Genomic DNA, 26,500 nt, shown 5'->3' with positions numbered 1-26,500 from the left:
CTGGATAGTTTCATGAAGGGGTGGAGTTTGGATGAATTCTAAGCATGAAATAGTATTAGCTACTGATTATCCATGGCCTACACTGTCTTGTCCAGAGGTGTGCATATCTCCCCGTTTCTAGAGTAGTACCTACCACATGGTAGGCCCACAGCAATGTGGAATGACTGACCAAATGCGCTGAGAAGCGTGTCAGCACTTAATGGGAGGCAGTTATAGAGCAGAACTCCACACATACAAGAACAATGAATAGGTCTTAATTGCGTGCTAGAGTATGGATTTATTCAGGAGGCAGGAGAAAACCACTGTAGGTTTAAAACAGAAAGGGGACAAACACAAAACTGTGGTCTAAGGCAGCGTCTCTTAAACTTTATTGTACATGTAAATCGCTTGAGGATCTTGTTAAAATGCAGATTTCAATTCAGAAGGTCTGTGGTGGAGTCTGGTGGATCTAACAAGCTCCCAGACAGTGGGAATCCTACTGATCTGTGGGCCATAATATTTGACAAGCCTTATCCTGAGGAACATAGAAGGAATATTAAACTGTAAAGGGATGGGAAGGGGGTGAGGTAAAAATAACCCAGAGAAAGGAATGCCAGTTAGAGTACAATTATAGTGGACCGCAAGTGTGGTGAAAGAGCCTGTGGCAGAGGGAATGTTAAGAAATAGAACAAAATATAAAAAAAAGAAAGAGCTAGATGGGGGGGAGAAAAATTACAGAAATTGTAGTTAGTAGTAAGGACACCGAAAGTCACTTAGCCCATCTACCACCCTTTGAAGGGATAGCTTTTACAAACTCCTGGTTATAACGTTATCTAATCTCTGCTTAAAAATGTCCTATGCCAGAGACTTACTACCTTATCAGGGAGTCTATTCTATCTGTGGACAATGCTGATGACTCTGATTTTTTTGTGTGTGTGCTCAAGTAACTAGGAAAAGAGTAGTGTATCAACCATAAAACAGGAAAGCTCAGAGGTGAAAGTGGTTTCGGTGGAAAGATGAGTCCAAGTTTTTAAATCATGTTGCAGCTGAGAAATCAGCAATATATTCCAAGTTGAAATACATAGCATTCATTTAGAAAAGTTAAGGCTGATGCTCAACAGAGAGGTTAGAGATGGCTCTGTGGACCTCAGAAGCAGGAGTTAAAGCTATGCAAGTTCAGTGAAGGAAAAAAGTGGTGAGGGAAAAACAGAAGGGTGGGAAGAGCCTTGGGATAGGTCCACAGTGAGGTCATGGTGCTTGAAAGGCAGGGAGGAAATGGAACCCCAAGGAAACACGTTCAAGACACTGCTTTACCTTCAGAACCACCTTCCTGCCCCCAACCTGATTAACTTAGACCTGTCCCTCTCAGGTGTCCTGTGCTTCAGGAAGTCCTCCCTAACTTGCTTTGAATTCACCTCTTACACGCACCACACTCTTAATTGCCTATTTATCAGTTTCCTCCACCAGAATACAGAATCCCTGAGGGTAGGAAATGATGGAATGACCTTGTTCACTGCTGCATTCCTAGGGGCTACTGTGCCCAACACACAATATGGGCACTTGGTAGCTGCTAAATTAATAATAGTAAAAATTGTAAAAGCAGCAAGCATTTATGGTGCACTTACTGTGTACCAGGACCTGTGCTAAATGCCTCACAGAGATCAACTCACAATAAGTATTATCTTCCCTGTTTTATAGATCAGAAAATTCAGACTCAGAGAGGTTAAACATTGGAAGTTACTCTACAAACCAGTGACGCACAAGGGAGACCCGTCAAGACCGTGGCGCAAAGATAAAATGATGACTGAGAAGGCATTGCCTGATTTGACAATGCTGTTGACTAGATGACAAACGGTATACAAAGGAGAATTCCTTCATCTTGATTTAATTTTGTTTCATTTTTTCCTATTTTTAGCACTGGTTTTCTAAACTTCCTACATGTCTGGGGTTCAACTATAAATACTGCATTTGAGCCACAAAACCTCTAAGAGACCTGGTTAAAAAGTGAACAAATTTAACCAGTTCAGCATTGTAACCAGTGGCTGAAGAGGCTCCTGCCCTAGGACAGGTAATCAGGTAAGATTCGGTTTCTTCAACTCTCAGGGACAAGGAACGGTCTTGGATGTCTCAACAACGTATGAATCAATCAATGAAGAACTGCCTAACGCCACAAATACATACTGGAATACGGTTCTACACACAGATATTTAGATAAGGAAGGGGCCCATTCGAATGGCTGTTCCTTTTTGGGGGATAAAGTTAGGATACGTTAGGATATCTTAGCAGAAGGCTGGTCAGAGAAGTTAGTTGCCCATCTGAGAATTTGAACTGTTTCGTTTAACCACGCCCCTTCCCTCGCACACTTCCCTCCCTTCACCCCCAATCTGCTGTGGACACTTAAACATACTTGGGAAACAAGACAATGAGAAGGTCTTTGCTTTGGCTGATTCAGGCAGTCACCTGTATCTCTGTCCTCACGAGGTCTCAACCCCACTGCCTGATCAGCCCAGGAAGCGATGGGGATGGAGGGGGAGTAGGCGGGAGAGATAAACACTAGACTATGCTGCCTCTTTGCTTCAGCAGGAAAAACTGAACCTGGGCCCCAGGTTCGCCACCTGGAAGTCAGGGGGTTAGAAGGGGCGGGAAAGCAGGCGCTCGCCTCTCCGGCTCTGCAACTCCGCTCTGGCATCTCCCAGCCAGGCCCGAGCCTATTCTGCTCTCGTACTGCAGCCCCTCAGGGAGGGAATCGAGGAGGACTCAGGTGAAAAGGGGACTGTGGAGAGCGAGGCGGGGGCCCTGGAGGGCCGGTCTGAGGAAGGCCCGCCCCGAGAAGATGGAATCGGAGTTAGGGAGAGAGGATGGGCTGACGATCCCTGGAACGCACCAGGCGGCCCCGCCAGTCCCATACCTGGTCCTGGAGTTAGCAAGCAGTCGGGACAGCTTCTCAGCTCCGCCTCCTCAGTTTATGGCCTCGCCGCTGCCAGGCCGGTTGCTGGGGGGGGGGGGTTGGGGGGGTGGGATACGCAACGTGCCATGCGCAGTAGAGGGACCCGGGAAAGCTGGGGAAAGAGCCCCGCCCCGCAAGGGTGGGGAAGCCCCGCCAAGCCCCTCCCAGCTCCTCCCAGCTCCCCCCGTGGGTGGAGAACCTCGGGCGTGTTTCCCGGTTTTAGGCCGGTCCACAGGCCGCTCCCTGACTGGTTCTGTGGTGCGAGTTATCTTGTTTCGCACAGCGCTACCTGAGGGCCTTCTGTCTCCAACAGAAGGGACCCGTTTCCCCAAGTGGGTGAAGGCCAAAGACTTCTTCTTGGTGAGGGTTCTGGGTCTGAAAAGGGCTTCCCAGAGCCCCCGCCCCCACGGCAGGAAGGAAGTAGTCTTAATTTTAATAATGAAGAGCTAAGGGGACAGAGGCTAACCGGCACTGGCTGCTGACTTGGCTACTTGGAGAATTTTACTTTCATGTGGTAGGACTTGTGGAAAAACTCGTCCTATACTTGTTTTAAAAACTTGATTTTAGAGAGAGACATCTGTTTGTTTTTCCACTTTGATGCATTTACTGGTTCTTGTATGAGAAGACTGAACCCACGACCTTGGTATATCAGGACATTGCTCTAACCAACTGAGCCAGGGCATGCTTTAAAAAAAAAAATACATCCCAGTGTCCCTCACTTTGGTCTCTCCTGCAACAAACCGCCAAGCGGTATAGGGGAAACCCGTCCTTTCTCTGTGGTCCAGGTAAAAAAAGGAAAACAGTTCAACTAATGGGATCTATATATTTTTTAAAATTTATTTTTATTTTTAGAGAGGAAAGGGAGGGAGATAGAGAAAGAAACAAACATCAATGTGAGGTTGCTGGAGTTCATGGCCTGCAACCCAGGCATGTACCCTGACTGGGAATCGAACCTGCGACATTTTGGTTCGCAGCCCACGCTCAGTCCACGGATCTATAATTTTTATCTGGATCTTTTTCCCCCGGATTCTTCCTTATGTGCAACTCTTAGAGATATGTTCTGATTGCAGAAACCTGTAAGGTTTGCCTTGATGAGAAAGCTAGACTAAGCCCAGGCAGGGCTTCAGAAATGATGGAGCAATCTCAAGTGATGAAGCAAGTCTCCCCTCTGAGGCTGCATTTTTTGTTTTTTTCCCAGTGACTTACTCCACCCAAGGAGGGTTTTCCCCCCAGAACTGCTTATATACCATCAAGTAATGTACACTCACTCTCCACAGCTCTTACCCTGGGATGCAGATTTTTTTTTTTTTAGATTTATTTTTAGAGAGAGGGGAAGGGAGGGAGAAAGGGAGAGAAACATCAATGTGTGGTTGCCTCTCACACGCCCCCTGCTGGGGACCTGGCCCACAACCCAAGCATGTGCCCTGACTGGGAATTAAACCAGCAGTACTTTGGTTCCCAGGACGGCACTCAATCCACTGAGCCACACCAGCTAGGGGCCTGGATGCAGATTTATACTGGTCTGACTTCTAGGATGGGAGAGTTTAGTTACATCCAAACAGGAACTGATGAAAATATGGACACTGAAGGGGAATTTTGCCTGTGAAACAACAGACACCTCAAGGTCTCACTAAATTTTACCTACATCAGTGATCTTAGCTGGTTAGTGCTTTAACATTCCAAAGCACTAAACCTCATTATCCTTTTTTCCCTTCACTATTTTCTCATTCTCAAAATAAGATGCCTTCCTCACAAAAACTTGGTAAATTGACAATATACCATAGTAGCAGAAACTTAAGTAAAATTCTTGGTGGAGTTCTTCCGAAAAGACCTTCTGATGTGGTCTTTGGCATTCGGGGGTACTAGAAAAGTCAGTTCCTAAAAAGATGCCAAACTTCATGCAGCCAACACACTGGGGAATTTAAATATGTAAGTACTTTCCCTCTGTTCTAATACCTAGCCCAGTAACTGTCATTTTCAATCTGGGTATCAGTCTATCAAAGCGGCTAAAAGATTTCACCATCTTCCTGATTAGTCCACAAAAGCTAGAGAAACTTTTGGCCCAGACTGTTCCCTCTCAAGGAGCAAATCTCTATCAGCTTTAGTTTTCTGTGCAATTTATATAATTTAGAAAATTTAGAAAACCAGTGTAAAGACAGGTCAACTTTCAGAGTTTATGAAGTCAGTCTCTTCCTGTTTTGCTTTTTCACTTGTTATGAGCCCTGGGGTGCACACGCTCCCTCCTGCTTTTCACTTAAACTTAAGAGTTGGGACTCTCCAAGATTTCTGGCACTTTCTGAAACTGGCTTGAAGCCCAGAGGGATGGAAAAGGACTGAAGATCCTGTTTTGTTTTTAATTCTGGGCACCCAGTTTAAACTAAGTGCATTGCCCTCTTTGAAATACTATATAAATTAACTGAGAAAGGTAATAGCGTAGAATACTTAAGTAAAATGTTTATGATGTGTAGTTTAACAAACTGAGCAGGATTATTTAATTTACAGATTTTATATGTCAAAACACTTAATACATGTTATTTAATATGATCCTCTGAACAGCCATCTTAAAAAGGGGAGGAGATAATGCCCACTTACAGATGAGGAAACAGACTTGTTCAAGCACAGGGACAGCACCTGGGTCCCTGCCCACAAATCCAGGGCCTTTTCCTGAAGCAGAAAACTGGCTTCAATTCTAGCTTTGCTACAATCTTGCTAATTGATAGTCACATGTAAGAAAAAGATGCAAAAGACAGCTATTTAAGCATTTAATTTGAAAATGTGATAAGAAAGCAGTTAAAGAGTTCTCACTAGCGAAGTTGGTCCAATGAATAACTGAGGCAGATGTAATGTTATCTGATTTCCAAATAACTCCCATGGAACTAAATACTTAAAGGGCCTGGGTGCCTTTTTACATAAAGTTACACTATTTGGATAAAACCAAGGAGGTGAAATTAAAGAGGTCAGTTTATTTTAAAAGATGAAAATGAAAATAAGATCCATTAAAAGTGGTATTGCAATAAACATAAGGTTCTCCTTTTCACTGAAAAAAAGAAAAAAATTAGCCCCGGCAGGGTAGCTGTTTGTTTGAGCATTGTCGCCCTTACATCCAAAGGCTGAGGGTTCGATTCCCAGTTGGGGTTTGTGTGGGAGGTGGGCCATCCATGTTCCTTTTTCACACTGATGTATGTTTCTCTCTCTCTTCCCCTGCCCCTTCCTCTGTCTTTCAAAAAGGTCAATGATAAAGAAATCCTTGAGTGAGGATTAAAAAAAAAAATTAGCTTTCTTCTAAAGATGGTATTCCCAGTTCACAGAGCTGAGAAAATGTCCTTCAACCTGTGCAAAGATAAAAGGCACTGCACTTTCTTCCAATACAAATAAATCTTTTGCTGATCACCAAACTCCAAAAACTCAAAAAAGTAATACTTTTTGCTACTGCTTTAGCAGTCTGTAACAGAAGCCACTCCAATGGGTATAACTGCCCCTTGCCTAAATCCTTTCATTCAAAATGAATGAAGGCAGGAACAGTAAGAAAAGAGAACCCAGGATGATATAAAGTACAGTATTTCACCCCCCCCCCCCACCAAAATAGATCCTGTAGACACTGCTCTAAATAATTTTCACACTGCCCATTCCTGCTGGATGAGTGGAATGAAAACATCAATCAGTGTTTATCTTTGGGCTAAGCCCCATCTCAGGAAAAGAGTTTCCCATCTGGTACTTGACAGGAAAAGCTTATATTACTAACGAAACAGAATTATAGACTATTACTCTCCCCCCACAAGAAGCATGCCGTCAAATTTTGCAGATAAAGTAAGAGAACTCTGGAAGGATCTGCTGGTTTCCATTGGGAGAAAGAAACACAAGAGAGTAAAGCAAAAAGGCACCACTTGGAAAATAGTTCTAGAAGACATCTTACATTTTAATTTTCTTTAACTATAAAAGGAAATTTATTCAGAAAGTTACAAAGGTGGCAGAAGTGAGCCAGCTGGGCTGTGCAGGCTCAGGAAACAAGCAAAAGGGCCCTTGGAGCTTAGGAGACTGGGGTGGAGAGGAAGGAAGAAGAGGGGGACGGGAAAAGCATCCCTTATATTTTTAAAGTGCTATAGTTTAGAAGAGAATTTTACAGATATTATCTCTTGGTGTTGACATACCTGTGAGGTAGGCAGAGAAAATAATTACTATCCTCACTTTGTAGAAGGAAGAACAGAACAGAGATTCAAAGAGGTTCATGACTTGCCCCAAGTCAAAGGATTTGTTACTGGGTTTGCATGCACAGGCGTATGAACAAAATTAGGGAGCTCAGTGGCTTTCCAATGCATGACAGTAGACAACATTCTCCTCTCGGTCTTATTCCTAGGAGAGAGAATGATGACCTAGTTCAAGAGGGAGACTTCAGGGAGGAGCCCATTAAGAACATATGGGGCTCTAAAAATAGAAAACATTTAAAAATACTGGCAACAAATAAGGGATTTTTTTGTCAAGGCCAACTCTTATGAAGGAAAAGCATTTCAGTGCTGATTTTTATTGAACAGGAAAAAACATTCCTATGGTCTTATACTGTTGTAAGGAAACCCCAGAAAAGTACAGTAGGCACTCCTGAGATTTTTGTTAATGAGTTTAATTTATGTCCATTAGTTACCATTCATATGAATGCTTAAATTACAAAATTAGCTGCCATGGTCCAAAAGTGTGGGGCTTTAAGAAAGATTTATTAATCAAAAGATAGCTAAATATATCAATTTTTATTTCTAAAACATCTTTTAAAGATTTGTAAAACAAGGCTCATTCTAGAATTACATAGGATTAAATTTTGTTATTTTTGTTTTATTTTAATAACTTAATTTCATGAACTGTTAAAAAAATTACAATTACATCTCCCAGTTGACACATTTCTGTACTAATCTAGAGAAAAATCCATGTGAAAAGTTTCCATGCTGTTACAAAGGCCCATTCTGTTTCCACAGCAACTTGTTATTGCCTCAGAACACTTTTGCACAAAAAGCATCAGCAAAAAAGTACCCGCCCACCCCTCGCCCACCAAAAAACCCAACCCTTCCCAACCCCAGCAAAAGTTACCTGGTACAAGCAGTGACTTAAAAAAAATGCTTTCTTAGTAGGAAGCATTTATAAAATGCAGAGATCTGAACGAGCTCAATGCTCATGCAGATAGATGGGCCTCTCCCCCATGAGTTCCTTCCTCAAGAGGCAGAAAGAACTCTCAATAGTTTAGAAAAGCTCACTTTTAAAAGTATATTTATGCATATTCATGGCTATTTCTTTGAAAGAATATATACCCAGCCTCAGCTGTGGAAGAAATAAAAGCAAAGGAGAAGCGAAGGGACACGGCCACAGCACAGATAACAGGGCTTCTCCATTATCGTCCAATCGAGCGAAGCAACCAAGGAGGAAAACATCTGCGACTTCACATAGACCCGTGATCTGCTCTAGGTGAAGCGGTTAATTTTTCATGCATTTGTTATTCACGAAAAACATACAACCACTTAAAATACAGCATTCACAATGTCATTAGCTTATGGTATTAGCTAAGGAGAAAACGGTGCTCCTGTACTACCTATCCCTAGAGTTTTCCACATACATGTCAGTAGATTAAAAGTGTCCAGATATCATATAATACTGTCATCAGTACCCCCCCACCTATAAAACATACACTGAACTATACTGTTTTGAGTCCCTGAAATTCCAATACCACAGATAGTGTTCCAAATTTTATTTTACAAGTTTAATGTACACACAGAAGAAAACATCAAACAATGTTTACTGTGCAATTCCAACGGTTATTTGTGGAATCTTGGTTTAGAGTCATTCTTTATAGCCATTTCAACTGCCTAGTTTAAACAAAAAGCAACATTCTAATTATATATCTATAAATTCATGATGTTTTCAAATATAATAGCACTAAAAGCACTGATGATTCATATTATAATTTTAAAAGTATTTTAAAACTACAGAGTTCATATATCATTCCTTTCAAAAATAATCTAAATAATTTGATTATCTGGAAGAAAATTACTGGAACAGAGTCCTTCCAATGTATCCCTAACCTCTGTGAAACTCCAAATCAAAAGCAGAACAGATGATGAAATATCGATTTCTCAGTCACCAGGAGTGTTTGTTAAGATGAGAAACGGACTGGAAATTACATTTCCTGCGAATTCAGAGCTTACTGGTGACACCAGGACTCAGACCTCTGGGATGACTTTACATGGCTTTCACCTTGATTTGTTTCATTTTCATTTGCTTCTTTTCTAATTTCTTTTGTTCACGTCTCAAGGCAGCTTCCTAGAGAAAGAGAACCCAAAGTAAGCTCTAAGCACATGTTTAAAAAAAAAAAACAAAACCAGAAAATACTGCCTAAAATATTATTCAAAAACCTAGACTTGCACCATAAATAACATTCCAGAAGATAGTTATAAAATTGCTAATATGCGCTGACTGGTGTGGCTCAGTTGGTTGGGTGCAGTCCCGCACAGCAGAAGGTACTGGTCTGATTTCTGGTTAGGGCACATGCCTGGGTTCTGCCTAGGAGAGGCAACTGATCCATGTTTTTCTCCCTCATGTTCTCCCTCCCTTCTCCTCTTTCTAAAAATAAATAAATAAAACCTCTAAAAAAAATTGCTAGTATCTACATTGTTTAACAAAAAATTAACTTGAAATGAAGCAAAAGTAACTAAAATTTCAAGTTAGAAATGAAATACATTTAAGCTAGCTTTATTAGTGTGGTCCGATTTTTCCTATACCAGGAAACACCAGCTCAACTTTCATCACAACATTTACATGTATTTGCCAAGGATTTGTACTTCAGTTCAGAAAACCATAAGATCTTGTTTAAGCAAGTTACTAATTATAAATGTCTTATTAGCATAGATGTTATACCTGAACACAATACTTCATAATGTTCAACTGGTAATTTTTATTATATTTTTATTTAGGAATTAAGCTGTTATGCAAAAAGAGAGAAAGCAGCTTCAAACACACTATTTTACTAACAAGTCCGAACGTTTATCTGTTTATAGCTGTGCTACTGTGTTAAGTATCCTGAAGAACTGAACTATCGTTGTTAACACTGCTTTCATGGGAAAATGCATTCTGAGTTTGGGTTCACAGAGGCAGAATGAGCCCACTCCCTGTGGCAGGTGCTGCCTCCTGTCAAGGCCCAGTAACAAGTAAATAGCAACAGCACACATGTCAAAAGCTATACTCCTCTGAGACAGCTACATGAAGTGGCCAAAGTACTATTCCAAGGTCCCTTTCTTCCCACTGTCCCAACCCCTACCTCCATTATATTAATTCTTTCCTCAACGTGATCCATCCCTTCCCATATTACATATTATACACGTGTATAAAACTCCCACTATAAAGAATATGGTATAGTGGTTAAGAGAAATTTACTTATGTTAACATATATTTATGTCAATGGCAAAAATATGTGAAAAAAGTTCAACTTCAGTTATAATTCAAAAAACACAAAATAAATGAGATGCCATTTCCCCACCATCAGAATCATACATGTAAAAAATTAAGAATCAGTTGTCATAAAGACATGAGTAAAAAGGAGCTCTCATATCACATACTGTAACAGAATATTATTGGCAGCCTATCACTCCCTCTCTCCCAGGATTCTTTTCCTCAGGAAATAAAAAAAGCATATATATGGAAAGACACATTTTTTTTTTTTAAAGATTTCATTTATTTATTTCCTGAAAGAGGGGAAGGGAGGGAGAAAGAGACAGAGAGCAACACTGATGTGAGAAAGAAACATCAGTTGCTTCCCGCACTTAAGTTCTGGGCCCTCCATTTTCTTAAATCCGTTGTTGTTTCAAACCCTAGAAAGAACTGGAAAACTCCTTTTTTTTTTTTTCCATAAAAACTGAAAGGTATTACCTATTAATGATTCCATATAGATTCTTCCACTTATTTATTAAAAAGCTATTTTTATTTGTATAGAAGGTGGCATAAACACAGAGCTCTATTTTCAGGAGAAAAATACTCATCAACTAAACCAAAACAAAGAAAAAATGATGATAAATGGTAAGATGGGAGGAGGCCTGTGGTGTCCTGGGCACTTTGCTCAGTAGCATCAATGATTCTACGGGTGACTGAAGTGCCAACAGCAGCTCACGTTGACTTGGCGGCATGCTTCCCCCCAGTTCTAAGAATTTTCTTCTGTCCTCAAGATTATCCTCATTAAAATTCACATTTCCCACCCTGGCTGGCGTAGCTCAGTGGATTGAGTGTGGGCTTCGAACCAAAGCATCTCAGGTTCAATTCCCAGTCAGGGCACATGCCTGGGTTGCAGGCCATGACCCCCAGCAACCGCACATTGATGTTTCTCTCTCTCTCTCTTTCTCCTCCCTTCCCTCTCTAAAAATAAATAAAATCTTTAAAAAAAAATCTTAAAAAAAATTCACATCTCCCAGAACTTTGTTCTCCTATTTTGACCAGCATTTATAAAGTTTAAAATTTTAGAGTTGGACTACGGCACCTTATTTCACAAAAGCGTGGGCATGCTGATGTTTGAAACGTAACAGCCTAAAAAGCTCTTGAGTTGGAGATTGTAGTTATGTACAACATAAATACCAAAAATCCAAAAAAACAAAAAAATCAGAATCCTCTAATTCTATAATCAAATTAAAAATGTTATAAAACAATTTTATTTGGACCACAGGGCACATGTGCTGGCTTCTATTAAAATTCCTAATTTCTACCTCATTAAGTATTTGGCTTGAAAGATGATAGTGGAACTCTCAAAACAAGACTGTGCTGGGGGAATAGGATAATTCACATCATTCTCCAGGATCAGACTCAATTTAACATGGTTTGCAGCCCTGCTTTTCTTTTTTTTTTTTTTAAAGATTTTATTTATTTATTTTTTAGAGAGGGAAGGGAAGGAGATAGAGAGAGAGAAACATCAACGTGCGGTTGCTGGGGGTCATGGCCTGCAACCCAGGCATGTGCCCTGACTGGGAATCGAACCTGCGACACTTTGGTTCACAGCCCGAGCTCAATCCACTGAGCTAAACCAGCCAGGGCTTTTTTTTTTTTTTTAAGATTTCATTTTCTGTTTTTCTTTATAGTGTTATCAACTAACTGTCCTAAGTTCTGAGAAAATGCTAAACTTTTAGTCTGTGTACATCCCTCCACGACATTATTTTAACAGTTAATATGGTACAAATAGGTATCTTTTAAATCTTGTTTTAATCCCCGTGATATGAAGTTTCTCTTACCTCCAGCCTGCGTTGCTTCTCAGGATCTTCCTCATTCATGATTCGCTCCTTCTCTGCTCTTTTCTTCTCCTCACGCCGAGACTGCGCAGCTTCCTGTCTTTGCACATGTGTCAGCTTCAAGAAGTTCTCTTCAACTCGAGCTCGGTTCTTGTCTGCTTTTTGTTTGCCCTTTCCCCAGGAAACAAAAAATTTCATGAGAAACCCATTTTAATTCAACAGAAGCAAAATTCCATTTAGTTAGTATTCTTTCATAAAACTCCCATCCAGCACTTCTAAAGTAAATTAGCAAAATACAATCACTGAAATCCTCAATAGATGGCCCCCTCAGAGGAAAAAAAATAATAAAAGGTGCCAACTTATACTAAAGGCTGCGGGTCTTACTTCTCTGTTGAGTCGGAACTTTTTGGCTTTGTCAATAGAATAGATCACCATGTTCATCAGGGGTAGCAAAGCCTCCATATCCTTTGGGTAAGTGTTACCTGAGCCAGGCACTGGAAAACAAAGCCATTTTCCTATTGAGTTAACAGCAGCATTAATACTTCTCAGTCATCCACCTAAAATGTCATATGGTACTTGAGTGAGATATTGTTATATTACAGAATTACATGCTTATGATTTTGTAATAAAAAGGGGCCATTATTTATGTTGGAATCTCTTATTGAAAAAACCCAAAGGCAATAAGCAAGAATGAAGTTAGTGTTTGTTTGTTTTTTAAGATCTTATTTATCTCCTTTTTAGAGAGAAAAGGGAAGGAAAACCAGAGGGAGGAAAACATCATGCTAGAGATATGTCAGTCACCTCTCGCACACTCCCAACTGGGGACCTGGCCTGTACCCCAGGCATGTGCCCTGACTAGGAATCGAACTGGAGACCTTTTGATTCACAGGCCGGAGCTCAATCCACTGACCCATACCATCCAGGGCATGAGGTCAGTTTTAATGTAGTTTTTTTATAGCTGTCACTTAGTAGGGAACAATATCCTCCTTAGGGTCATCTCAGAAAACAAAGAACAGACAGGACACAAATACCTACCATTAAATGTAAACAGTAGCGTCCTCTTAGTTTCAGGTAGCTTTAAAGGCTGACCTTCCCTATCATAAAAGAAAAGGCTATTAAGAAAGAACACAGGAAAAGATATTCTCTATGGACACAAGTCACCCAGTTCACTTAGATGAACAGGTACCTACAAATAATCACCATAATATTTAGCTTGGCACTCCCAAGTCAAATATAATCTCAGAGCCTAAAGGACACATGATCCACTTGTCTCTCTAATGAATGCATTCCCAAGTGATCTTTATCCTAAACTTGAACACTGCCAACGATGTACCCTCCAGGCAAGAGACACTCCATCTCACCTGGGGAACATAAGCCTATATTTAAGTATGAGGCCCATATTTTAAACAATGTTTTGGCTTATTTTGATGGGTTTTTATGTTTTATTTCCAATTCCTATTCTACCTTCTTTCCAATAATGAAGTATCTTATTTTTAAGCCAGGCTCAGCATAAACTTTGAAATAATCTACTATAGCATATATAATTTAGTTTCAACTCACCAAAGATTCCCTTGTAATCTTTGACTATCAACTCACTTTCCCCCACCCCAGGAGGCTCCATGGTTACCATAATGTGGTACTTTGCCCACAGTGTTGATACTGAGTTGAACAAGGCAAGGATGAGGCAACACCACCTAAAGGCGAAAGGACCCAAGTAATCCTGACACACAATGAAAATCCAGAATGGCTTTTAATTGTACTCCATTCCATACCCTATGAGAGAGTAGTACTTAAGCAAAAATTTAGGTGAGAACATTTCTCCACTAAGGGTAAACTTAAATAAGTAAGCTCTCCTGAAATGGGATATGAATTCAAACAACAAATTCAAGCCTTGAATATGTACTTTCAAAAATTATTATAAAGCCAAAAGCTCAACAGGTGTTGAGGATGTCTTGAAAATATACTAGGAAAAATTATAATCATCCAATGTACAAAGAAAGAAGCCAGAAAAGGCCAGATTTGCTATCAATCAAACACAAATCAAATATCACAGATTGATTTCATAAATTAAAAAGAGAAAAAAAAACCCTAGACCACAAAGGACAAAGAGATTAGCAACTGCATTTTCTCACTATTAGCCATTTTGTAAGATTCTCTCCCACATCACTGAGCGTAAGGTGCACACGTGGGTGATACATGCGAACTGGGGAGGCCTGTTTGCCTCCCACAGGCTTCTAACTACCTTTGTGTTGCATGTAGTCAAAGCAAAAGAAAACCTGGGAGTCAGGAACTTACCTCACTCATCTGGTTAAGGGAAATTGCAGAAGCACCTTGCAGGTGTTTCAACACAGAAAGCTAAAGAAGAAAATAATTTTCAGTATTTTTATTGCATACATACTCTTGCATAATTTTTGGACCCGAGAACTGGTCTGAAAAATGAACGGATTCAATCTTGTCAGCGTAGTGTGTAAAAAAGTGAACCATCTGAAATAGAGAAAATTATTGTTTTTTAAGTAGGGTTTGATGCATTTCCCTTTTTTCATAAAGATATTCCACTCTTCAGCCTGGGCTGGTGTGGCTCAGTGGATTGAGCCCCAGAGCATGAACTGGAAGGTTGCAGGTTAGATTCCTGGTCAGGGCACATGCCTGGGTTGTAGGCCAAGCCCCCAGTTGGAGGTGTGTGAGAGGCAACAGATCAATGTTTGTCTCTTGCTCTTTCTCTCTCCCTTCCCCTCTCTCTAAAAATAAATAAAAACTTAAAAAAAAAAAAGATATTCACTCTTCAATCCACCTGACTTTTATATAATGTCATTAAGGCTAAAGCTTTAAAAAAATTAAATTTAAATAAGATAAGGAATCTCTCTACAATGAGACCAGTACCTTTCCTTAGTAATACCAATACTTAAACTGTTCTTATTGAGCAGTCAAAATAATGTTCTAATTAAGAATGAAAGCATGAGGTTAAATCTAAAACAAAAAAAATGGCTATACATCCCTCTTACACTAGTTGAACTAAAATAATGGACTAATTCACATGGTGATAAAGATTAAAAGTTGAAAAAAAAAGATTAAAGTTGTAATCTTTAATCTTTTTTCAAAAAACCTGAAAGCCATTAGCAACCCTAGGAACAATTTGCTCTTGATTTAGAATTTCACTAAAGACTTTTTGACAAGTTAATCTACTGCTTAAAGAAAATATTGTAATGGTTTTGTGAGAAAGGAATACATAACCAGTGCATTGTCATAAAATAAAGAACTTGTACAGTGTAACTTTTAGGGAGAGTGCCCTGTAAATGCCAAGGTCTGCAAACACATGTCACCTACTGCATTTACCTTTGTGTCCATCATTCCTTCTGTGACTTCTCCCATCTCTGACAGGATGGCCAAGGAGTCTGGTAGTCCATACTTCGCTCCAGACTTAGGTTTGTCACTACAAAACTCACTCTACATGAAGAAGTAATTGAAAGTAAGACATCATATTTTATTATGCACAGACCTTTTCTTCTCAAGAGACTATTCACTGACCTATTTCAAAATGGTTAATTATGCTATGCTCTAAAGGTGAATGTCTATGTAATAAACAGGCACAGTTTGTACATATATCTAAGTTGGAATAACTCAACATACCAGATCCTGCATCTCTTTCTGCAGTCGTACCAAGGCTTTCCGAGTACCAACAGCAAACACATAGGTATCCATGTCTTCATCATTCATGGTTACTTTTATTTGCTTAAAAAACAACAACAACAACAAAACTCACCTGTTAGGTTCTGTAATAGGCAGGCTTCTAAGACGGAACCCCAAACTCCCACCCCCTTGAATGTAAGCGCGACTTGTGAACATGATGGGCTATCACTCCAACGATTCTGCTGTGTTATGTAGCAGAAGGTCCCTAATCAGCTGACTTTTGCTATTAAACAAAAGGGACATTATCCTAGTGACTGACCTAAAAACATGCACCTGTCCCCACAACAGCTGTACACTGAATGGAAGATGACCTGTCTGAACAGAAAAGGGTCCATTTTTTGGCAAAGGACATAAGTTGTCAGAAACTCCAAACAGAATCCAAGCATGGATTAAGCTCTAAGTAGTTAAGAGTTCAATCTGTATAGAGAAAACCAGCAGGAAGAATACATACCACTTGATCACTCATGGGCCTCATCATCCGGGCTAGGACATTCAGTAAGTCCTGTCTCTTGAGGAACTAAAAAAACAAAACACACACACACACACACACAAAGAACAGCTGTGACTTCTACTTACTACAAATAAGAGATCTTGGAGTAGGATCAGAAATCAGATGCTTCAAATATACTTGACATTTACCAGTCACCAGTAGAAAGATGATTTTCAGACCTCATTTTAAGTCAAACATGAAAGGATAAGACACTAAACTCAGAGGATTTGTAATCATGTTGGAAAAAAACAAAAGGTAGACATAAATATGGTACCAGAAATTCCCTACATACCCTGAGCTGGATAAGCATCCCCTCACAGCACACTCGACCAGAACACCACAGGTTGTAGATATGCTCGTTCTCCTGGTTCAGCTTGCCTGTGCTTGTGGCTTCTTTGTTTGTTCCATCATCCCCTAGGGGTAAAATCACTTAATGTGATTCCCTGACAAGGTTATGCCTAATCACCATACCCGCCTACACCCTGACCCCACAATGATCTTAGTTTCAGGGTGACAATACTTTGCTATCTTATAGAACTCTCCTTTGGGCATAGATGATAACAGACAGTCATTGTTCCTTTTACTTTTAAAATTCTTTATTGTCTCTATTAAAAAATTAGACTCTAGCATCACGCCTATGTCCTTGTTAATGACAATCAGCTTGGATTATAAATTTCTTAAGAGTAGATAAAATATGGCTCTGGCTGGTGTGGCTCAGTGGATTGAGTGCCAACCTGTGAACCAAAGGGTCGCCAGTTGGATTCCTAGTCAGGGCACATGCCTGGGTTGCGGGCCAGATTCCCAGCAGGGGGCACGCAAGAGGCAACCACACACTGATGTTTCTCTCCTTCTTTCCCTCCATTCCCCTCTCTAAAAAACAAAATAAAATCTTTTTTAAAAAAAGACCATGCCCTTTAAAAAAAATGGAGCAAAATCAATTTACATGTTTCCCCCCAAACACTCCTATGCACTGAGTAAAAACCATCATTACTGCCCTGGCTGGTGTGGCTCAGTGGATTGAGCTCCAGCCTGTGAACCAAAGGGTCGAGAGTTTGATTTCCACTCAGGGCACAAGCCTGGGCTGCAGGCCAGGTCCCAGGGTTGCGGGCGGGGGGTCAAGCGAGCGAGAGGCAACCGCACATTGATGTTTCTCTCCCCCTTTCTCCTTCCCTTCCCTTCTTTCTAAATATAAATAAAATCTTAAGAAAAAAACAAACTACCATTACTACAAACTAACATTCCCTCATTGTGTCTTCTATGAGTTAACTTGAACCAAGTCTGCTTTTCCAACAGCAAAATGATAACAGTGGCAGTAACAGCTATATTTAGATCCAAAAAAAAGCTCAAATTCCAATTATTTCCTCTCTTCATTTAATTAAGTGTACAAATGAAACTGTTCAACCTCACAAGGTAAAACAGACTGATACACCAAAAAACAAACAAACAAACAAACAAAAAAGAACCCCCCACACAAGGGGAAGTAGAAGGCATTAAAGGCTGCTTATTATTTTCCTAACATCCAGGTGGGAAAGTACACTGAAATAACATGGTACAGAAGAGAGTGTGGAGTTTGAAAGCATGTAGACTAGGTTTAATATGCTGGTTGCAACAGAATAGTGTAAATTCTACCATTTCTGGATTTCAGTCCCCTCCTTAGGAAAACAGAAACTATCTAACTGAAGAAATACTGTAGCAAAGTATCTAGCACAACATATAAATGGTCTGCTAAAGAGGAAAGCAGACGGATACTTGCTATTAAAGAGAAACAAAGTGTTAAACACCAAATAGAGGTGAGTGGGCAAGTTCACCTTACACTATAGAACTACAGGGGCTCCTCTAAGGTTAAGGTACTTCAGTGTACCTCTTTGGCGAATCCAAAACTCAAGCGTCCAGACCCTGAGGGAATTCTGAGGGATTTCTAATTTCTAAAAGATGACGGCAAACATTTATCAAGCCATTTAAAATGTCAAAATTCCCTGTCTTCAGTCAGACTTTTGTCAGCTTGTTTTGATAACACTGCTGATCTCATTCTAATCAGAAGCTGCTTAGCAACTGTTGATTAATGACAGATGAGAAAATTATTTCATACATATAATTTATTCAGCATATCAAACTTAACAAAAAATAAGATCCTTAAAAGAGAATAAAAAAGCATCCACTTAAAGTCCAAGAAAACAGTTCCTACTAGATGGGTTTCCAGCCCAGAGCATGACTATGAGCCTAACTTACCTACTAAGGTAAAGTTGCTCTCCAGAAGCTCTCTATGAGTGTTAAACCAGGCCTGCGCAAGGCGACTGTTTTTATTCTTCCCAATGATGTAATTCATGATGTAGGCGAGCAAACCAGTCACCATCAAAATTTCTAGATAATAACTCTCCCAACTGTTCTGGAGGTGTGCAGGAACCTAAAGAAAAACAATGATTCCATTTAATGTTGGCTGAGGCTGAAGGATGGAATCTAATTCACAAGATGAAGGAGAATGAGAAAACCCATAAACAGTGGATGCTTTAGGTAACTGTCACTAAATATGGTTCTACTTAAAATACGCCTATTTTGATATTCCAGGTTTGCTTTGTAAAAGACTCTTCAAGGAAATGTGAGTACAGTCAAATGGAATAAAAAAAAATGGAAAGCTCTCTGTATTAAACTTGATTCTGAGCCCCACCCCAAAATAAATCCAACGTCTATCCTCTTCTCATCATTCCCTGATAAAAACTATGAGGGCTAGAACAAAAATACAAGGGTTGCTTATCTAGGCATGGAGTTTTATCACAAGAATAGATGTCAAACTCTTTTACCAGCTCCCACTATTACATCAACACCAGCGAAGTTACTAATTATATTTCTGGGATTAATAACAGCAAGATATTTTGTTGGTTAGTATGGAATACAGAATCCCATATACTTACATCAACAATTGTTATTGGGTCTTTATTTTTGCTAGAAGAAGTATCTGGTTTGTCTTCATAACCTTCAAATTCTTCATCATCATATGGCTCACCCTCGGTATCTCCCTCCTACAAAAAAGAGGCACCATCTGTTTTTCCCTACAAATGTCACCAGCAAATGTATCTCATTTTTGTAGGCAACAGTTGTAGAGGAAAACAGAACATGTAAGGAGCAAGCACACAGAAATATTACATGTTTTTAACAAAGGATGACTCTCTACGCTTTTGAACCCTGAATTCTAAATGATATAATTCTCATCCATACACAGACTCTATTTGCCACCCCTTCTCTAAGCGAGGCTTTCCACAGAGGAGAAAAGTACAATTCATTCTTCCATCAATGTGAAAGTGGGAACACACCACAAAACATTCAGAAGCGCTCCACCTACTACATGAAAATAAAGATAACAGAGAGTAAAGGCCTCCCTAAACCTGGGTCTTACTTTTAATGTCTGAGGAAAATGCTAGTTACAAATTTTCTCATCCTTCCAATTTCCCAAGAAATCAATAAAAAAGAGTATCACCTGGGTATCTACATCTTCAAAATCTCCTTCTTGGTTTTCGTCCTGCCCTTCCAACTCCACAGTGGTCTCGTCTTCGTCATCTTCAGTGGTAATCACCCGTTGAGGAGATTCAGTAACAGAATCTTCTGTGACATCCTCAAATTCAGCAAAGTCATTATCATCATACTCTACTATGTCTTCCTCATCTTCGAAATCATCAAACTTGGCTTCAGAGACACTCTCGAACACCAAAAGGACAATGCAGAAAGCATAGAAGACTTTCATTGCACCTTAAAAATGAGTTAAAACAAAACAAAACAAAATGCTTAAATCAACTGTTACTATACATGCACCAATCAAATTTCAAAACAATTAAAAATATATCTATGACTCTCTCCTGCTTTCCTCTTAATAGAAAAGCCAATCATATTTAGATCAACTCTGTCTTCATGTGTGAACAGCATTACGATAAAAGCAAATGTTTCAGACACCAAGTCCCAGGCACTGTCCTAAAGGCTTTACAAAAAGCAATTTTATCTTTTTAACAATGTTTTGAGGAAAAGCAGTATTATCAACACCCCCATTTCACAGATAAGAAAATGAGGCACAGAGATACTACATACTACAACTACCAAGTAACATGAAGCTATGGATTAATTCCAGTTTTGCCTCTAGAATCCCTGCCATGAACCACTTCTCAGGCCACTTCCTAAGTGTAAGCCACTGGCTGTGATTTTATACTGTTTACTTAGAGTAGTATATTTTTGGCTAACAAAATTGTTCCTAGCGTGCATGATGGAGTTACATCCCAAATGATATGGATACATGAAGGACACTGCAATCATCTTACAAATAGATAAGACTTTATGGAAAAAAGGGGTGGGAGAGAATATTTGAGCCAGAGTTTTAAACGCAGTTAGATTTCAACCATTAAACCTATTTAGTCTGTATTTCTCATCCTCTGCTCTAATCTAACCACCAGCCCTCTATCATCAGTTGTCTAACAGACATGTCCATTTTGATGCCCTACAAACTTTTTCTGTAGAGTCAGATAGTAAATATTTTAGGCATTGTGGGCCACATAGCCTGTCTGTTGCATATTAGTCTTAAAAAAAAACCAACACCACCACAATCCCCTTTAACACACCTGTCAGAATGGCAATCATCAATAAAACAACAAACAAGTGTTGGTGAGGATGTAGAGAAAAGAAAACCCTCATGCACTATTGGTGGAATTGCAGATTGGTGCAACCACTATAGAAAGTAGTATGGAGGCTCCTCAAAAAATTAAAAATTGAACTGCCTCATGACCCACAATTCCACTTCTGGGTATATACCTGAAGAAACACAAAATACTAATTTGAAAGAATACATGCATCCATGTTTACTGTAGTGTCATTTAAAAAAAAATTTATTTATTTTTTAACGAGGGGGGAAGGGAGGGAGAAAGGGAGAGAAACATCCATATGTGGGAGAAACATCAATCAGTTGCCTCTCACACACCCCCAAACGAGGACCCGGCCCACAGCCCAGGCTTGTGCCCGGACTGGGAATCAAACCAGCGACCCTTTGGTTCACAGGCTGGTGCTCAATTCACTGAGCCATACCAGCCAGGCCTGTTTATTGCAGTGTTATTCATAATAGCCAAGATATGAAAGCAACCCAAGTGCCCATCAACAGACAAGTAGATAAAAAAGCTGCTGCCCTGGCTGATGTGACTCACTTGGTTGGAGTGTCATCATGAACAAAAGAGCTATGGGTTTGATTCCCAGTCAGGGCACCTGCCTGGGTTGCGGATTTGGTCCCCTAGTTAGTTGAAGAGCCTACAAGAGGTCCCCAGGGCACATACAGAATGCAACCAGTCAATATTTCTCTCTCACATTGATGCTTCTCTCCCTTTCTCTCTCTTTACTTTCCTCTCTCTCTAAAATCAATAAGCATGTCTTCAGGTGAGGATTAAAAAAAAGAAAGCTGCGGTACATATATACAATGGAGTATTACTGGCCATACAAAAGAATGAAATCTTACCATTTGCAACAACATGAATGGACCTAGAGATCATTATGCTAAGTGAAATAAAGTAGACAAAGACAAATACCACATAATTTCACTTACATGTGGACTCCAAAGAACAAAATAAATGAACAAACAAAATAGAAACAGACTCAGATATAGAGAACAGACAGATGGTTGTCACAGGGGAGGGGCTGGGTTGGGGACTGGGTGAAAAGTGAAGGGATTAAGAAATACAAATCAGTAGTCACAAAACAGTCCTGGAGATGTAAAGTACAGCATAGGGAATATAGTCAAAGATACTGCAATAACTACGTATGGTGCCAGGTAGGTACTTGAAATATCAGGGGGACCATTTTGTTAAGTATCACTGTCTAACCACTATGCTATACTCTTGAAACTAATACAAAATAAAACTAAAAAAACAAAACAAAACAAAAACCCCTTTAAAATGGTAAAAACCACTCTTCATTCACAGGCTGTACAAAAACAGTCCATCTCTCAGACAGCAGTCTGCTGATCCCTCCCCCACAATTTTCTCAAAATCAACAGGTACCTGATTTTCTCTATTTTTGTATTAATATCAATCCCACTTTCACAGTCTTGTTGAATAAAAAAGCAAGATACCTAATTCTCACTTTCTTTTCTCTTTGAAATCTAACCAGCCACCAAATCCTGGTGTTTTGTTCTTTGATTCCCAAAACCACCATGATAACCTAAGTTACTATCACCTGCTGAAGAACCATAGTACCTTCCTAAAGACAGTCTCCCCTGTCTCAGCTCTCCCTGCTTCTTAAAAACCATGACCATCTTTCTAAAACACAACTTTTGTTTTGAAAGGTTTCGATAACCATCAAAGACTAAGCAATTCCTGCAGAGTAATATAGAAACTCTGGCTTTCACTGCTTTCCATAAAATGATCCTACCATACCTACCAAATATACCTTCACTGAGCATATCATGTCAGACACTAGACCAAGAGAAAACATGACTCCTGAATACAGTTGTAAATATGCACAAAGATTCAGTTTCAAGGACATGTTACAGAATTACTTACAACAGTGAAAAATTTGAAATTGTTTGATTAAACTATGGGTACATACAAAAACATTTATTTTGTACATTAAAAATTTTTACAAATGAAGTTAGAACCCACATTATTATAGAAGCAAATATATAAAACAAAAAGGTTTAGAAGGATGTATATACATCTATACATAAACAGTAGTTATTTTGTATGGTAGGATTATGAGCATTTTGCCTTTATTTTTCTTTATATTTTCTTATTTTCCTATGATGTGCTTTTGTAATAAAAAGTTATCTTAAAAAATAAAAAGTATGGTTCTTACACTCAAGAAGAGGCACTGCAGATGGAGGAATAGCTATAGCATAAAGGCCTAAAGTAATGTATTGTTAAGAGTTTGGTATGATGGGTTTATAGACCCAAGAGGGGGAAATCAGGCTAGAAAGGCCAACAGGGGCCAGATCATAGTGATCCTTATTTAAATACCAAACTAGTAAGTTTGGATAACTAGAATTACCTAAAGGATTTAAGTAGGAGAGTGACACTATCAGATTTGCAATTCAATACTGATAGCTCATATGCAGGGTGAATTGGAGAAGGGCACCTGAGGGAGGAAAAATAAATGGTTGGAATAAATAAATAAGAAAACAGGATTGAACTGGCACTAGTATTGGGAATGAAGAGGAAAACAGACTTAAGAGTTGAATTTGTCACCATAAAATGTTTGGATGTAGAGAATGCAGGAAAGGAAGATCTGGAATGATTCCAAGTTTTGGCTTGATTAATAATTGGAAAAAGTCTTCACTGAGATAAAGAACAACAAAGGAGGGAAATATTGGAGAGAAAGACAATAAATTAAATCTAGTACTTGCTGAAACATCTGGGGTGTTTTTAAGCAATTTATGATAAATGATTAATATTTGTCTCTTAATTCTCACAATATCCCTAAAAGGAATCATAATCTATTTTACAGATGAAGAAAAGGAAGTAGGTAGGAATATAAGTCTTAAGTTCAGGATACAAGGCTAAGCTGGAAATACAGATGGTGTGGGAATGGATGAAATTCCCAGGGTGTATTAAGAGTTAGATTTAGCCCAGACCAGTGTGGCTAGGTCGGTTGGGCCTCATCCCTCAAAGTGAAAGGTTCCCAGTTCAAGTCTCAGTCAGGGCACATGCCTGGATTGCAGGTTTGGTCCCCCGTCAGGGGGAGTGTGAGTAGCAACCAATAGACGTTTCTTTCCTTCTTTCTCTCTCCTTTCTCCTCTCTCTAAAAATAAATAAATAAAATCTTTAAAAAGACAGAGAGTGCACACAACCAAACAGTTAAAAGGTGGTTATAATAGGAAGAACTGGAACAGAAAACTAAGAAGGCATGGTTAGAGAAAAAGAGACTCTGGTCAAAGGGGCATTATGTTGTAGAAGTCAAAGGAGAAGCACATTTCTTAGAAGGAAAGAGCACTGTAGAATGTTCACGTAAGATATGGATTGCAGAAACTTCAAGTAAGAGATGGGCCAAAGTTTTCCAAATGTTAATGAATCATTTTTGGCAACTGCAGGTATGTATGTGGTAAGAATGGAAGCTGAAATGCAGGTTTTAATGGAGGTGAGCAGGTGGCACAAGGGAGTATGTACTACTTTTTCAAGATGCTCTGGGGTGCCCTGACCAGTGTGGCTCAGTTTGTTAGGCATTGATTTGCAAAGCAAAAGGTCACAGGTTTGATTCTTGGTCAGGGCACACGCCTGGGTTGCAGGTTTGGTCTCCGATCGGGGTGTGTATGAGAGGCACATCAATGTTTCTTCCCCTCTCTCTAAAAATAATAAAATATTTTTTTAAAAAAGATGCTCTGGGATAGTGAATATTCTATTCTACATCTTATATCTACAATACCATAAATTCTTAGAAGGATTTAATTCTTATAGTTCAGTATCAAAGGTTATTGCCTAACACTTTTCAACACATGGCTGCAAGAAATAGTCTTCGAAATGGACAAAGTTCATCAATTTGAAAGGCACATATGATTTGAGAAGTGCTATATACTATACCCTTTCCAATATTCTCCACCTTTGAGGTTAGCACCAGGGAACATTTTATGGGAAAACATAGCTGCCTTCTCAAAGTCAACCTCAAAAAAGTTTGCGATGTGTCTCCAAACATCGCTGACTTCCTTCAATCTTTTATTGCAGTCAAAAGTAGAAGAAACTTGGAAAACAGCAAGCAGTTTGGTGTATTTAGATTTGGTTTAATGTCAGCTCTCCCATTTACTAGCCATATTATCTTGGGCTAGTGATTTAAAATTCCCTGTTCCCCACTTAGAAAAAAGAAATACCATTGCCTCATAGGGTTGTAGTGGGTGGCACAGGAGATTTGTTCCTGACACATAGAAAATATACAATAAATATTAGTTCCCATTATTTCCTTCCCCAGAGCCTTATGCACGTTTAAGATTTAAAAACTTCATTTTTAGTTTCCCTTTTAAGATCTGTTTTAAACATTTTCAAATAGAAGCAAATAAAGGTTAACACTGACACAGTCAACTAAACTGCCTGCCAAAGATCTGATCATTTCAAATTGCATTTCCACTTAGAATGTTCTCACCATGGAGGTAACTCAGTACTGTAACAGCGCTCCTTCAAGGTTATTTAGGTCAAAAGTATCCAAGATATTTGTGCCTTGCCCTTCCCTCTCAGAAGCTCTCTGCTACACCTGTCAATTCATTTCTTAAATGCACAATTCCTTGCCAGGCCACCCGGTCCTGAAGAAGGCTCCATGCACGGCAAGGAACACAAACACTCACAAGCCTGGTTTGATGATCTTCTACAAGTTCATTTGGTAGTCTCTCAAAGATTAGGTCTGGACTTAGACTGGTTAAAGATGGTTGCTTTTTTTAGACCACAAGGGATCTAGTCAATTCATTCTAACGTCTGTACTCCATTTTTCCAGCTGCACACTGTAAACTTCCTCAAACTTGTGGGGAAATTCCTCAAAACCGTTAAAATCACCCCAATCCGTAAGACCAACAAAAATGGGCCTCGCGATAGACAAAGTTTGCTTGTTTGTTTTAAGCAAGTCGGGAGAAGTGAGAAGTGGGGAGCGATGGATGTCACCACAGGCCTGACTTAGGGGGTTGGGTGGGAAACGGAAACAGGACCAAGCTACGCCACGCAACTCAGGGTGACCACTCGGCCTGGCCCGGCCCCCATCGACTAACACGTCATAGCCCGCTTCCTACCTGTACCGGGGGTAGAAACCGGCTCAGAGCTCCTGCGACCGTCACCTCTACCCCGCGGGCCTCTCCACCTGGCCGCCGCCTGTGCGGTCACCGCGGTTTTAGTGCCCCTAATGCCTTTAGGACACAGGTACACCAGGTAGCTCAGTCACGCCACCCTACTCTGCTCGTAGTCTCCACCATCCGTTACGTAAACCGCGTGCGGCCCGTCCGAGGCTGCGCGCGGCAAGGGGGCGGGACGCAGTCCAGGGGACAGCGCGCGACCTGCCCCACCCCTGCCCTGCGGGAGTGTGTGGGGCTGTTCGGAAAATTACACAATCCCTGCCCCTGGGCCGGAACTGCTCACACCAATCCCAGCCCTCTCCGCTAGGATTAAGTCAAATTGTCATCGCGCTGAACCGATGCTCCGGAAGCTAAAGGTGGCCATGCTCTATGGAACCACG

At 40.0% G+C, this 26,500-nt stretch overlaps 2 protein-coding genes and 1 long non-coding RNA gene across 12 annotated transcripts in view; 1 reads left to right on the top strand and 2 right to left on the bottom strand.

Annotated features, from left to right (window-relative positions):
• The window catches only part of STRADA (STE20 related adaptor alpha), a 30,453-nt gene extending 27,440 nt beyond the window's left edge, over positions 1 to 3,013 (bottom strand). For 2 of the 10 annotated variants that reach the window (XM_036033515.1, XM_028519821.2), the window contains exon 1: positions 2,888 to 2,996. The gene's annotated coding sequence lies outside the window, so the exon portion shown is untranslated. Of the gene's footprint in view, positions 1 to 2,863 lie in introns of all 10 variants that reach the window. The other 8 variants (XM_028519817.2, XM_036033517.1, XM_028519818.2 and 5 more) reach the window with 7 other exon arrangements.
• Positions 1,242 to 19,354, top strand: LOC118502169. The gene is made up of 2 exons (XR_004904865.1): positions 1,242 to 2,055; positions 18,908 to 19,354. It is a non-coding gene; the product is annotated as an uncharacterized LOC118502169 (long non-coding RNA).
• Positions 7,526 to 26,463, bottom strand: CCDC47 (coiled-coil domain containing 47). The gene is made up of 13 exons (XM_028519593.2): positions 26,061 to 26,463; positions 19,815 to 20,083; positions 19,252 to 19,359; positions 18,572 to 18,746; positions 16,635 to 16,756; positions 16,304 to 16,369; positions 15,793 to 15,894; positions 15,499 to 15,609; positions 14,564 to 14,649; positions 13,201 to 13,259; positions 12,550 to 12,659; positions 12,169 to 12,336; positions 7,526 to 9,223 (listed from the first exon to the last, which is right to left on the bottom strand). Exons 2-13 carry the CDS (start codon positions 20,076 to 20,078, stop codon positions 9,143 to 9,145), a joined length of 1,452 nt encoding a protein of 483 aa, XP_028375394.1. The 5' UTR covers positions 20,079 to 20,083; positions 26,061 to 26,463; the 3' UTR covers positions 7,526 to 9,142.
• Positions 26,464 to 26,500: the final 37 nt, after the last annotated feature.

Source organism: Phyllostomus discolor, chromosome 8 (assembly GCF_004126475.2).
Source record: "Phyllostomus discolor isolate MPI-MPIP mPhyDis1 chromosome 8, mPhyDis1.pri.v3, whole genome shotgun sequence".
Lineage (NCBI taxonomy): Eukaryota > Metazoa > Chordata > Mammalia > Chiroptera > Phyllostomidae > Phyllostomus > Phyllostomus discolor.
The sequence above is the reverse complement of the archived record's forward strand: the minus strand, read 5'-3'. Positions and strand labels throughout refer to the sequence as shown.